We start from the raw sequence: 14373 nt of genomic DNA on the forward strand, positions 1-14373 counted from the left end.
AATTTCTTCTTGAACAAGCAAAAAAAGAATTTCAAAATAACATGTTCTTCTGCGTATATGTTTTTGTTGCCTGGAAAAGCTGTGTGTCTTTGGGTGGCAAAGAAGAAAATCTTACCTGACTTGCAGACAGTAGAATAAACGCCCTTTCTGACCCCTCTGTTTGTAGATATGTTCAAACAATTGAAAAAAATAGTTTGAAATATATTTTTTTAAAAAGTAAGTAACATGAAATGAGAAGGCGTTTATTCGAACTAATACAGCCACTAACTTCACAGTGTTATGCACAGGGGAAAAAGCAAGCAACATGAACCACGTATGCTATCTGCAAGCCAGGGTAAGAGATGTATAATGATGAATTAATGTATGTAAAAAAAGGTGCGAGGAATCAATGGGAATGTGTAGCTTTCACATAACCTAAACAACAAATGCTCTCTAGTATACTTCATCTATCCATCCAACAGTGTCCATTGAACCAATTAATGTTAGGCTGCTAACTTGTTTAAAAGTAAAACAATTAAGATTTTTATAACTTCCTTCTGAAGTAAACTATTCCATGCATTCAAAAGGAAATTGAACATATATGAGCTCTGTGAACGGCTGCAAAGCATGAAGTAAAAGTTAAAAAATATGGCTGCACAATTATAGATTTGAAGTTTTAAACATATTTTAAAACTTAAATAACCTTATAATGCAGGTAACCCTTTGCATATCAAAACAAACATGCAACATGTTCCAATATGCTTTAAAGTGTGTCTTTCCCCATCAGACACTTCATGGAAGCTGATAAAACCTTTCCACAACATTGCTAATTACTGGTAATAATTATTCTCATTGGTTATTGTACCTTTCACTTCCATTTCAACCTCTTCCTCTAGCTTCTCATGAACAATTTTTTCAGGAGCTAGAATAAAAAAGACAAAGATTTTTGAGTTATAGCTGTTAAAAGTGCCAGCCAACAATTTATATAGTATGAATGTCCAATCTGTTTTGCAAATAGACATATATCCACATGTACACACACACACACACACACACACACACATAAATGCATGCCAAACAATTCAAACACTTGATAAATTTTGAGAATAAAGTAATCAAATATTTTCAGACTTGTTTGCAATGTACATTTTTCTGTAAGATTTGCTTTCTTTTTGCAGGATGGGGGAAAGTTTCTAAAACAACATGCCTTTTTCATGCTGTAAATCCCTGAAGAAAACATTCAACAATCCACAAACTACCGAGATACTTCTCATTCTTTATCATCTCCTAGGGAATGAATATGGTGGAATGCAATTATGATGCTATGCATGAGGAATTGGTACTTGGAAGGAACATGCAATTGCCAACCTGTCACTTTCAGATGGGTGCTGCACTCGGCTTGTCCTGCAGGGTTAACTATTCTGCACTTGTATATACCCTCGTGGTCCTGACCAACTTTCAACAATCTTAAACTGCACAGTGGCCCATCGTGTTTTAGGGAGCACAGGGCAGACTCCTCAACTATTAGCTGATTGCACAGCCAGACTACGCAAGGTGTAGGCACACCTTGCATTATGCAAAAGAGAAACACATCATCCCCTTCTTTTACAGTGGTTTCTGAAGGCAGAGTTTCAAGGAACTCTGGTGCTTTGGCATCAGTTTCTGTGATGTCTTCACATGGCACAACGTCAGGATAGTATACTCTGTTTCTTTGCTTCTCAGTTTCATGTGGTCTTTGGGATGTAGATATAAACAAGCTTGAGGTTTTCTTTGAAGATTCTTGCTTAACTTCAGATGCTTTAATCTGACAATCTTTGGCTGCTTTAAAGCTTTTAGAATCTGATTCAAGAGTAATTTTTGTTACTGCTTTGGCTTGTGCTTCTTTTGCTAGGTAAGAATAAAGTTAGGAAAAGGATTAGGTCAGATGTTTTGCAGGGATAAAAAAACATCTTTATACTTATGGGGAGAAAACCCAGTGATTAGTATTGATAGAATATGCCATATATTAGTGCTAAAACAGTGCTATTAAAGGTGAGTGATGGCACATTTAAGAGCTCTATTCCTGTTAGGCTCGTTCTAGGTACCAGTTAAGCCTGTGGGTCTTCAATGGGACCAAATTTTGATCCACAGTGAATAAAAAAAAAGCACATATTTGCTTCTAATTTAGGGCCTTAATTTGGAAAGTAGCAGCAGAAGATTATGTAAAGTGCTTTTGGCAGCTCTGTAGTGAAGAAAGAAGTTTCAGTAATTAAGAGCCAGATCAAGAGGGTCAATGCCTTTTTTCTTATTCAACTTAGTTTCCTGGTCTTGATTCCTATGAACTCATCAGAAATACTGTCACCTGTGGTAATAATACATTTTTGGGTCTTCACTAGTGATAACTACTAACATTTTAATACATGGATGTCAGGAAGAGGTAAAAGGAATTTAAGCAAAAAGTAAATACTTATATCTTAGGAAAAGTGAAAGGGAAAAGACAGTTCAGTGTTGCAGTGATACAATACTTGCATCCATTAATCCTTTCAAGTCATATTAATTTATATTGCTAACTTTGGAGTTGGAATCTTGGATTTGTTGGAAACATGCTGGAGTTAGATATGACCTGGTATCTAATTCAGAATTGCATCTGGCATTCTTTTTTTCCTTAAACTCCTGCTTCAGGAATTAACAAAATATAAAAAATCCTACAAGCCTGTTTTACTTTACTGCATATCACGAAGGATATGAGGAATAAAAAGCCTGAGACATCTGTGACTTTATGGGAAGAGGCACAAAGTTACAGTACCAGCTTCCCAGTACTGCACATGTCACTTACAAATAGAGCTGTAAATGTGGAGGAAAAACCTCAGAGCATTATTACCAGAGCTTTCTCAATTAAATGCTGATAATAAAGGTAGTAGGAGTGAGCTCTAGGCAGTTATAATGAAGCTGCAAAAAGTAAGTGATAATGTTAAAAGTCAGATAACCACCTTTGACAGTTAGTATTGCTGAAGTTGTTGTCCCTCCATAGTCATTATACACAGTACAACTGTACAGTCCTTGGTCTGACAGCTGGGCAGTTAGGATTGTAAGCAGAAGAACATTTCCGTTTTGTGATATCTTCAATTTTTCGGACAATTCTATCTTTTTACCTTCGTGGGCCCAAAGAAACTCATAGAATTCATTTTCTAGGGCACATATGAACTGAGCAGTGTCACCACATTTCACAGTTAGGTCTCTCAGTTGCAAGAGAATCTTTGGAGGGGCATCTTTCTTTTCTTGAGAGGTCGTCATAGAGATTTTGGTGCTCTGAGATGTTTGGGAAAGAACTGAGGTGTGCACGGCTTTGATTTCTTCAATTGATGTAGCCTTCATTGTCAAACTTTCTGATACACTTTCAAAAACCTGTACACGCAATTCCTGTGATGGTTGTTGCACTGATTTAAATTCTTTTTGATAAGTTGCAGTGTTCTTCTTTGTGAGAGGAGAAACATGAAGTTCTGATATAGACTGTGACCGGATAGACTCTTTTACATCTTTCCCAGAACTTTGCCTATCTAGGGCTTGCACTGTGTAATCAAGTAACAAAAACAACATTAGTGTCTAAAGAACTTTACTGAGCCATGCTCTGAACAAAATCAAACAGCATGGAAGATGAAAATGAATGATCTTCATTTGAAAACACAGCATGCCAGACGTACTACTCTGTTGACACAGAAGTTATCCATTCACATGTATGAATGACAAGTGATCCCTAAGCTAGTCATGCAGTTGATACTCAGTTGATTCTTGTCTCTTCTTTCCCCAAAGTGGTCCATTTTAGTATTGGACACTTATGGCACTTTTAAAGGAGGTATTTTCTTTTTTATCTTTTTTTTTTTTTCCTACAGAATAGTGCAAAATACCTCAGTCACTGCTCTAAAGATCATTAAACCACTTGTTTTAAAATCCTGAATGCCTTCATTAAAGCATTTCTATTCTTTGACCTATATTGAGATACAAACTTGAAAATTTCCAAGTGTTACATCTTAAAGACAAGAAATGAGAGTGGCTGGGTTACTGAGGGTTCTATTAAAGTTAGGTGGGAAAGAAAAGGTGTGAAACAAGGAAAAAATTAGTAACAGCATGAAAGTGTGGTATGCAACAAATTGAATCCCTTTGAAGTAAAAATGGGGCTTTACCTTCTGCAGTCACTGTAAGTGTAGCTGTACAAGTTGTTTCTCCAGCACTATTTCTTGCCTTGCAAGAGTATTGGCCAGCATGCTCTAAGAAAGCATCTACTATTATCAGTATAGCTGTGCCTGTAGACTCATCAAAGTGGAAAACTAAGTCTTTTTTTGGCAACATGAGTTGTTGGTTATGAAACCACTGGATTTTTGGTTTGGGCCTGCCAGAGACTCTAGCTTGAAATCTGACTGATTCCCCGCTGCACACCCTGCAGCTTGAAATAGGCTGGATAAAGGTGGGCCTTTGGCCAACAGATTCCTCCTTAAGTGAAACAGATGAAGAAACATGCCAAGGGGACTCTGATGTAACTTCTTCAACATTTTTAAATCCTGAAAAGAAGCATGCCAACTTTTAATTCCTTACTCTACGCTACAATGAATTTTTTCTCTCATTCAAGTTTTTTTTCTAGCTCACAACTTAACAGCATGAATTATTCTCATTCATCATTTATAAAATCTATTGCAAAAAGAAAACAAAATATTTATGGTTAATTAATATCCAGAACAATATAGAACAGCAAATTCTCCAAACAGTACTTCTGCTCTAAAATTTTGATCAATGTTTCACTAATTCATATGAACGTGAAGGATTTCTTTTCAGTTGCCCAAGCACTTGTTACATACCTCCATTTGAGATGCTTTTTAAAACCTTCAAAGTAATTTATTTCATACAAAAACTACTAGATTGTCTTCACAAGGCAAATCAAAGAATGTGTAAGCAAAAAAAGTCCATTAGAAAGAAAGTTTTTACCATCTTTGGTGCATGACAGATTTTAAGACTGGAGTAAATGAAAAGGGGGCATGGAACATGAAAAAATCTTGAAATACTTTTTTCTGTTCATGACATATATTTTGGAGACATAAATGTAAGCTTGGACATTGTAAATGGCAGCAATTAATGGAGTTAAAAGACAACATGACAGAAAACAACTCACATATCAGTATCAGTGTATATTAAGATGATTATTGGAACATGACCTGAACAAACAAGGTCTTTAATGGCACAGTGTACCTTCTAACTTCAAGGTGGCAGTGCTGGTCACTTGGCCTACAGAATTACTCGCCACAAAGGTATAGATTCCTTCATCCTCTGGATAAGCTTCAGCAATCTCCAGCTGGTAAGTGTCTTCAAATTGAGTCATTCTAAAAAAACGTGATGGCTTGATCTCCTTCTCTTTGCTGTACCAGGACACTTTCAGATCTGCTCAGGCAAAAGTTAGAAAGCAAAAAGGTCAAAGTTATGAAATTATACTAGCAAGTAAATGCTATTTTTATATTTATATCTTTCAAAAGTATTCAACTCAAACATCTAAATTTAAATGTGCCTTGTATTATTCTGGTAAAGTATGATGAGTGGAAAGTGACCTACTGGTTGCTTTGGGTTTTGATTTGTGCACGGGAAATATTTGTGTGGGAAAACTGATTCTGGTGCTGATATATTATTGAGTAAAAATCAATAACTCTGTTGTGTCAACAGAGTCAATCAATTGACTCTGTTAGTGTAAGAATTTAAAAATATTTTGGTGTGGGTAAAGTGAGAGAAAGTATCTTTTTTTAAAAAGTGATTTTGGTACAGTTGAATGATTAAACAGGCTTTAAAATATCTAGCTTGAGTTAGTCAGGTTAAGAAATTAAAACAGATCATTCTTCTGCTAAGCACAGCACCTTCCCTCTTTTTGTTGCAAATATTGTTAGTCATGTTTCTCAAGAAAGATTTATATATTCCTATATAAAATGTATTACTTGTACAGATTCTTGTAGACATGGGAGTGAATTAAAGCAGATTTTAGCTTTTTCTCTCCATCTGTGACTGTACTACATCATGAATCCTATGTTGTTACTCTAGTAGTGTGCTATTACTGTTATCAGAGGAGTGTTTTCAATAGCCAATTGCACAATGCCTACCATTAAACAACTGTACTTGCAATCACGTGTTACCTAACCTAATATAAAAGGTTTTTGTAACACAAGTGAGAGGTATGCAAATGCATTTGGATAGAGTATTCAATAAAGGAGAATTTCAATAGGAAAAATTTCTTCATTGCAAGGGTTGTCAAGCATTGGAGCAGGCTGCCCAGTGAAGTGGTAGAGTCACAGTCCCTGGAGGTATTTAAAAGCCATGTACATTTGGCATTTAGGGACATGGCTTATTTCTGGAATTGGCAGTTCTGGGTTAATAGTTGGACTTGATGATCTTTGAGGTCTTTTTCTACCTAAATGATTCTATGGTGGCTGATCTAGAGGAAAGGATCCTTATAGTCTGTGCTGTAAATGCAGCTTCCACAATCACATAAATACAATTCTATTAAAAAAAAAATTAAACTAGCATGCATTGCACAAAGGGTGGGCCAGTATTTACAACATATATTTTCTGAAGCAGAATCAGATTTGTTCTAAAGCTTTTTTAAAAAAAAAAAAAAAAACTGGAGTTTTATTTCAAGGGATGGTAATGCAAATTATATATATTTGCATATATATGCGTATAACCAATTTGTACTGATTTTTATAGAGCTGCCACATAGAATTATTTTTGAATTTTAAGTTTTCGTTGTCTTGAAATAATTAATAATTTTAAATTCTTTGGGTTGTGAACTGGATCTTACTCTGCAGTTTACTATGTGAATATTTCACTAGTAGTCATACTAAAGGCCATTTGCTAAGTGGAGAAAAATAGCTTTATTTGACTGTGTGTTAAGGAAAAAGATAATTTAATTGCAGAATGACATTCTGTGTATCTAAATTGAAAAAACTTATTTAAGTAAAATCTACACTTAAAAGGACAATTAGCAAACACTTTTTATGCTAGGATAAAGAAAGTAACCAGAGTTTAGTGTTTGCAGAATGATATTTAGAAATATTAGGAGAATGGTTGAGCCACAGTTTCAGTCAGTTAGTGTAGTTAAGGACTTGGCAGTGTGTGTCTTCAGAAATTCCATCATGTTCATTTGACCAGTACTGCTTTTGTCCCATGAAATTCTGCATCTTACTCACTGACAGTTTTCCAACATCAGTTAGCATTTAAAATGCTGAGAAGTTTCCAAAGATAAACTATGAGAAATTATGATAAACATATCTTTTTAGAAACACTTAATATGTTTATGACAGTTTAAAACTTCCATGCTTTGATGTGCTTAACTGAAACTTGTCAGGAACACTTGGTTCTGTGTGTGTATCAAATATCTGTACTTCTAGGGGAAGACTGATCTGAGCACAGATATTGCTGAATTTTTTTCTGAGTTCAAGATAAAAAATTTTGAGAGGTGGAGAGATGTATAGGATGTCATTAAACCCACCTGTTCCAGTAACTCTGCACTGAAAACAAGCAGAATGTCCCTCAGATGTAACAGTGTCACGAAGTGGTATTATGACAGCAGGTGGATACACTGGCATTTCTAGCTCTGGAGAGACAACTTCTGGGACTAAAGAAAAAGAGAAAAAAGGGATTTTTAAAGATGAAGAATGAAAATTTCATTTCACAAAGGCTGTTAAGAGCATGGGAAACTCACTTTCGACTGAAAGTGAAGCTGAAGTTGTAGCTACTCCATAGTCATTTTTCGCTTCACAGGTGTACACTGCTTCATCTTCAGGGAAGGTTTCAATCAGCAATAGAGTATATTCTTGTGCATCGTGAAGAAATTTGCACTTGAAGCCTGGAGAAAGCTGTTGATCATCTTTGTACCAGGAAATTTTGGGCTGGGGTTTGCCTGATACAATAGCACAAAAGCGGGCAGGTTTGCCAGACTCCACAGTAGTTGGTTCTAGCTCCCGAATAATCTGGGGTGGCTCTGGAGCTGAAAATTGGGGGGAAGTGAGGTGGAAAAGAGAGATAGGAGAAAGAGGGAAAGAGAGAGAAATCTCGTTATTGATATTATTAGTGATTGAAAACTACTTGCAGAGAATTAAACAACCAAAACAAACCCTTATTATTCCTAATGTTTTGTGTCTATGAAAATCTGCCCTCATTCTTGATACAGGGGGAATGATTTAGCAGCAAGTGCCTTAACATAATTAGCTGTGTTGGTTTAAGTGTTTCTGTCAAAATGTGTCCAAGAATTGTTAGGTTGATCACTCTGGAAAGGCATGTCTGCCCATATGAACAAAGTAGTTTTATTTAGACTCAAGAATTTTCTGGCCTAAAAAAATACCATAGGAAAAGAACTGCTATGCTATTTTCATCCACTAGCCAGCTACTTCAACAGGGCGAGAAACAGTTGTGTACATGAGGAATTTGGTAGTGTTCCAAATGATCTCTTTGAATTTTTTTTCCTTTGAAGAGTTAGAATTCCAGAGAAGCCATATAAAAATCGGAAAACCACTGAGTAATAAATACAGTCAAAACATTTGTTGTGGGGCCACATACCATTCACATAAAGAATAACAGAGCTCCTATTCCGTCCTGCAACAAAAGTATATTCCCCAGCGTCGGAGTAAGTGGTTTCAAAGATGCTCATTCGATGGACTCTCCTTTCCACCACATATTTGTATCTTTCCTCATATTGGAAGTTGATCTCAATACCATCCTTGTACCACTGTGGTTCAATGTCATCTTCATTGACTTCAAATTCAATTTCAGCTCTTTGTCTTTCAATGACCTTTGAAAAAGAACAAATAATAGAAGTAATATTGGGTTTTTCCTCTGGTCTCACTTTCCAGTTTCTTAGGTGAAGGTTCTAACCTTATGATTACAGATATTTATACTACGACTCTCTCTGGTTAGATATTGTTGCTCTTCCCTTGCATTATTCCTTGAGTGACAAAGCTATGAAATATTTATTCATCTGTATAGGCCTTACCTGAATATCTTTCTGGGCACTTTTGATACGAATGTCACGACCTTCCACAATCAAATTGGCACTGGATGTGTTTCCACCTGCTACTACAGTGTACTGACCAGCATCAGACATCTTTGTGGAAGCGATGATGAGGCGATGGACGTATTTCTCTCTCTGAATTTTCATCCTGAGCACATCAGAAAAGAAAGTGAGCTAGATATTTCCTGGGGGAAAACACACACCAGAAGTTAATATGGTGTAGAAGAAATAATTTACCTATCACCAATCTGGAGTTCTTGCCCATCCTTCATCCACTGGACCTGAATGTCAGGTTCTGAAACTTCACATTCAAAAATAGCCCTCTTCTTCTCCACCACTTTGATGTCTTTAATATGCTTCCTAAACTCAATGTGACGAGCTAGGGCAGAAGAAAATAGAGTGAGTGCTGTGATGTTATTTAAGCCCGAGAAATCACTAAACATACAAATCAAGAGAGCAAATACCTTCCACATATAAAGTGGCTGATGAAGCTGCTTTTCCAGCAACAAAAGTATATTCTGCTGCATCACCAAAATGCACATTCCTTATGGAGAGGGAGTGTGTAAGCTTCTTTGTTCGTATCTGGCATTTATCAGTCGATTTTATTTCTACTCCATTCTTTAACCATTTATATGAGATGCCTTCATAATTAACAGTAACTTCAAAGGTTATTGTATCTTTCTCTTCAGCATTGATGTCTTTTAGCATGGAGGTAATTAGGATGGCTAAAAGGAAAGGAATGGACATGGTTTGCTTTTTTCCATCGTTTTACTTTATTTTAACTGCATGCTAACCAGATTAGAGATGCTTCAACTTCTTTAGGAAGATTTTGGAAGTATTAACAAGTACATTTTGTGTTCAGAATCAGTATTACAATTAAATGTCCCACAACTACTGAATGACACAGGAATCCAAATTCAGTCTCTTACGGTGACCAGGCATTTAGGCATATTGGCCTAAAGAGAAGAACACAGGATCTGACTTTCAAATTCACCACTTCTGTATCTCTTTAAAGAATGCTGTTGAAACTATTTAGTGTTGTTTAGAAACACTTCTACAGTCTGCTGCTTTTGTCAGAATTTCATTAAGTCCATGTGTTAACACAAACTTATTACTGGTAACTCTAAAATATTCTGGTTAATTTAATTTTTACATACGTTTTACAGTCAGGGTTGCGCTGACTCTATCATTTCCACAGACAAAAGTGTATTCTGCAGAGTCTTCACTGCTTGTGTTCATTATATTGAGCTGATGGAGTTTCCCTTGGACAACTATTTTGAACTTTTCACTCATTTCAATCTCCACACCATTTTTCAACCAGACAGCTGGCACATTGAAATGAGAAACTTCACATTCAAAAGAGGCAGTTTTGGTCTCAGGGATCTCAATATTTTTCATGGTCTTTGTGATATGTATGCCTAAAAGGAGGGGGAAAAAAGAGAAAATTTTCTGAAAGTTAGTATGTTTGGAAGACTGCAAAAAACCAAGGGTAACAGGCTATGAAGTGTCAGGTCAAGTTGCTCAGTGTTGGTGTAACAATTCATATAACTACTTTCTTACAATACTTACTTTCCACAAACAGTTTTGCTTTGCACTCAATTTGCCCAACGAGAGCTGTGTATTCCCCAGCATCATCAGGAGATATGTTATGCAGCATAAGCTTGTGAACTTTCCTTTGAGAGATCATCTTGTATTTATCACTTTGTTTGAGCTCAATATTTTTATGGAACCACCGGACTGGTACAGTATCATGGGAAACACTCAGTTCAAATGAGACAACAGCATTTTCCAAAGCCGTCACATCCTTTGGCTTTTTGATGATCTTGACAGCTTGAGGAAAAAAGTTAACAAAAAAAAATTCAGCCCTGTCTATGATATGAATTTCAAAACACACATTACAGCAAATATTCAAACCAGAATGGCTTACTTTCCACATGAAGTCTGGCATTTGCTCCTATTTTTCCAAGTTTAAAGCTGTAAACAGACTCATCAGTGACAACACAGTGTTTGATTCTCAGTGTGTGTACAGTTCCTTTCACTGTAATTTCATATTTGTCACTTGATTCAAGTTCAACACCATTTTTAATCCATAGAGCTCCTTCCACATCAGGGTGGGTCAGTTCTACACTGAAAACTGCCTCCTGTGATTCTGTCACAGTCAAGTTCTTTAGTGTCTTCTTTATCTTAACAGCTAGGGAAAATAAGGGAAAAAAATAGAAAAAAATACTTGACAAAATAGATCAAAATTAAAGCCTATGGTAAATATAATAATTTTAATAAAACTGAATAATGGTGCTTCATTTTATGCATATAGTAATTCATACAGTTTCCAGCAAAGTGGTGTGCTGGGAACACAGTATGAAAGCTTTACTCATTGTATCCATGAGAAATGTTTGGTTTCTGGGGTTTTTGGGGTTTTATTTGCCTGTTTTGTTTGTCTGTTATTGGTTGGTTGGTTGGGGATTCGCTTGTTTAGTTAATGTCATTGTTGTTGTTGTAGCCTCAAATCTTTGTTTGTTTGAGGTTTTTTATTCAATTTATTTGATTTTGTTTGTGTCCAAGACCGAGTGAGTGATGCTGGAATAAGTCTCAAAGAAATCAGTTAGTTATAAAAAATACTGACCTTCAACCTTCAGTTTGGCAGATGTCTTTGAGCTTGCTATTTCATAGCTGTATTCCCCCATATCCTCCAGTTTTGTGGCAGGGATAACAAGCCTTCTTTTTACACCATCAGATTCAGCACGGTACTGATCTGTCGTAGCTAGTGGTCTACCATTTTGCAGCCACTGGCCCTCTGATTCAGGATTGGCCACCTCACATTCAAAAACAGCTCTCTGGGACTCGGCCACAGTCAGGTCACTGAGAGGCTTTGAAATGGCACCTCCTGTTTTGAAGAAAAAGCATGTTCTTTTGTTGTGTTGCTGTTCAGCTTTCCCCCAAACAGAAATGAAAAGTAGATGCTGGAATTCTTTGCCCTAATGTGCTGCATGCCCATAGTCATTCTGAGCTCTGGGAAAAATCAGGAGTGGAATATAACCTGAACAGTACAAAAATATTCAATCTTCTTATTTCTATCTTCTTTTATTATATCATCAGCACAGGTATAGTGAGAACACACAGGACAAAAACCTCTTTTTTACAGTAATTACATCAAAAGCATAATACAGCATTTCATACTGTGCTTCTGATCCAGCAAAGTATATTAACACAGCAGATTTGAGAATTCAAATTATACTAATCACAAAAGATAAGGGGAAAGGCAAGGAGAACATAAAGAAAAGGATAAATTAAAGACAAACTCCCACTGAAACAGCACTATTGCTCCAAGTCCATTGGGTACTTTCTAGATACAGTGAAATAATAACCTTGGACTTTAACACTACTAACCTGCTACTATAAGCTTCCCAGATGTTTTCTTCTCTCCAGCATAAAAGACATATTCTCCTTCATCATCTTTCATCATCTTCACCACTGTCAATTTGTATATTTTGCCACGGGCTTCAATTTTATATTTAGGACCGGCCTGTATGGGTTGGCCTTTGAAATGCCAAATTACATCAATCCCTGAATGGGAGAGCTCGACCTCAAAGGACACATTCTGTGTTTCAGTGCAGGTGATGTCATGAAGACCTCTAATAATCTCAATTTCTAGAAAAAGAATAAATTGTAAAGTTATTAGTTTTTTCCACTAGTTTTGTTTTCAAAGAAATCATTTCACAAAGAACTGTGCTTCTTAAGAAACACCAACCTTCAACTGTGACATTGCAGCTTGTTTCCACTTTGCCAACCATTAGCTTATAGCGTCCTGCATCTGATGCATGGGTTCTGGTGAGCACTAGCCTCTGTTTGGCACCTTTACATACAGCTTGCACACGGTCATCAGGCTTTATTTGGTTATCATTTAGGTACCATTTTGAGGAGGACACATCAGGTGCTGAAACTTTACATTCAAGGATGGCTTTTGTTCCTTCAATTACATGAAGATCTTCTAGAGGCACCACTATTTCCACACCTGACAAGTTAAAAAATATTAACCATGAGAAAAACTATATCTTTAAAAAGTAATCCTAAAGGAGCCAAAAATCAAACACACCTTCAAAATCATCATAGTGACTTACTGTAAACTGTGATCTGTCCAGTGGTTGACAGCTCAAGATCAGGAACACTAAAAGAGTAAGCTCCACTATCTTCCTTTGTGGCATCTTCTATGAGCAACATATGTGATTGTTTATCCAGCACAATATGAATGCGGTCACTTGACTGAATTTCTTGGCCATCTTTCATCCAGACACCTTCTGCATTTTCTAGGGAGACTTTCACTTCAAGTTGCACGATATCTCCCTCACAGACTCTTTGATCAGTAAGTCCTTGAAGAATTGCCATGGGACGAGCTGTGGAATTAAATGAAGTTAATTAATACTTATAAGAGGCAGAATATTGAACATTAAAGCATTGTGGGAAACAATGATACAGCTATAATACATGCTATAAAATAGAAAAACAATGGTATAGAGACAATGTAAGAAATGCTTACGCTTCATCTTCAGTTTGCATTGAGTCCTTTTTCCATCAACAACATAACTATATTCTCCTTGATCATCTTTATTAATATCTTTAATTGTGAGGGTCTGGCGACCACGGCGGGATGCAATCACATGTTTAAGACTAGAAGTGAGTTCAACATCACCATGATACCATTTCCCCTCCGCATCTTCTGGGAAAACCTCACATTCAAGTTCAGCTGAGAAGGATTCTGGTGCTTCAACATCCTCAAGTTCTTTAATAAACTCAACTGCAGCACCTAAAGGCAAATAATTACATTTGTAAATAAGCTTGATTAGATTCTCCTGAAGAAAAAAAAATGTTAATAAATGAGCCTAAGGGAATATATATAGATATATAGTGTAACCATTTAACATAAATACATTTCTAAACTTTTGTACTGGATTCCAAAAGTATGAAAGCAGCTCCATGTCTCTTAGGCTTTGAGATGTCTGTTTAAATAATTTTATTTCTTTCTGAAGCTGATTTCACTTTAACAACACCGCATGGTACTGAGTTGTATGCTTCTTACCTTCAACAGTAAGCTTTGCAGTGGTTTTTACGGATTCATCTTCAACCAACACACAGCTGTAGTCATCTGCATCAGACATGTCAATTGTTAATACGGAAAGAAAGTGAGCCTTTCTGTCTGAGTGCATCCTGTACTTGTCTCCAGAATGAATCTCAATTCCATCCTTAAACCATTTCACTTTGACAAAGGGCTCTGATGTTTCACATTCAAATGTTGCCATGGAGTCTCTTGCTTTAGCAACAACATCTTGTAACTTCTGGGTGAAGCTGATTAACTGCTTGGCTGCAAAACAATATATAACAAT

At 36.4% G+C, this 14373-nt stretch overlaps 1 protein-coding gene across 1 annotated transcript in view; it reads right to left on the reverse strand.

Annotated features, from left to right (window-relative positions):
* Positions 1–14373, reverse strand: part of TTN (titin) — a 236589-nt gene that overhangs the window by 196076 nt on the left and 26140 nt on the right. Inside the window, exons 27-43 of the mRNA XM_059852303.1 lie at positions 14070–14351; positions 13530–13796; positions 13114–13386; positions 12744–13007; positions 12383–12643; positions 11619–11879; positions 10923–11186; positions 10565–10825; positions 10153–10413; positions 9460–9720; positions 9233–9374; positions 8978–9143; positions 8545–8776; positions 7691–7975; positions 7478–7603; positions 5197–5385; positions 845–901 (exon numbers count right to left, since the gene is read on the reverse strand). Of these exons, the coding sequence (XP_059708286.1) occupies positions 845–901; positions 5197–5385; positions 7478–7603; positions 7691–7975; positions 8545–8776; positions 8978–9143; positions 9233–9374; positions 9460–9720; positions 10153–10413; positions 10565–10825; positions 10923–11186; positions 11619–11879; positions 12383–12643; positions 12744–13007; positions 13114–13386; positions 13530–13796; positions 14070–14351 (3852 nt within the window). The remainder of the gene's footprint in view (positions 1–844; positions 902–5196; positions 5386–7477; positions 7604–7690; positions 7976–8544; positions 8777–8977; positions 9144–9232; positions 9375–9459; positions 9721–10152; positions 10414–10564; positions 10826–10922; positions 11187–11618; positions 11880–12382; positions 12644–12743; positions 13008–13113; positions 13387–13529; positions 13797–14069; positions 14352–14373) is intronic.

Source organism: Haemorhous mexicanus, chromosome 8 (assembly GCF_027477595.1).
Source record: "Haemorhous mexicanus isolate bHaeMex1 chromosome 8, bHaeMex1.pri, whole genome shotgun sequence".
In the NCBI taxonomy this organism is placed as follows: Eukaryota; Metazoa; Chordata; class Aves; order Passeriformes; family Fringillidae; genus Haemorhous; species Haemorhous mexicanus.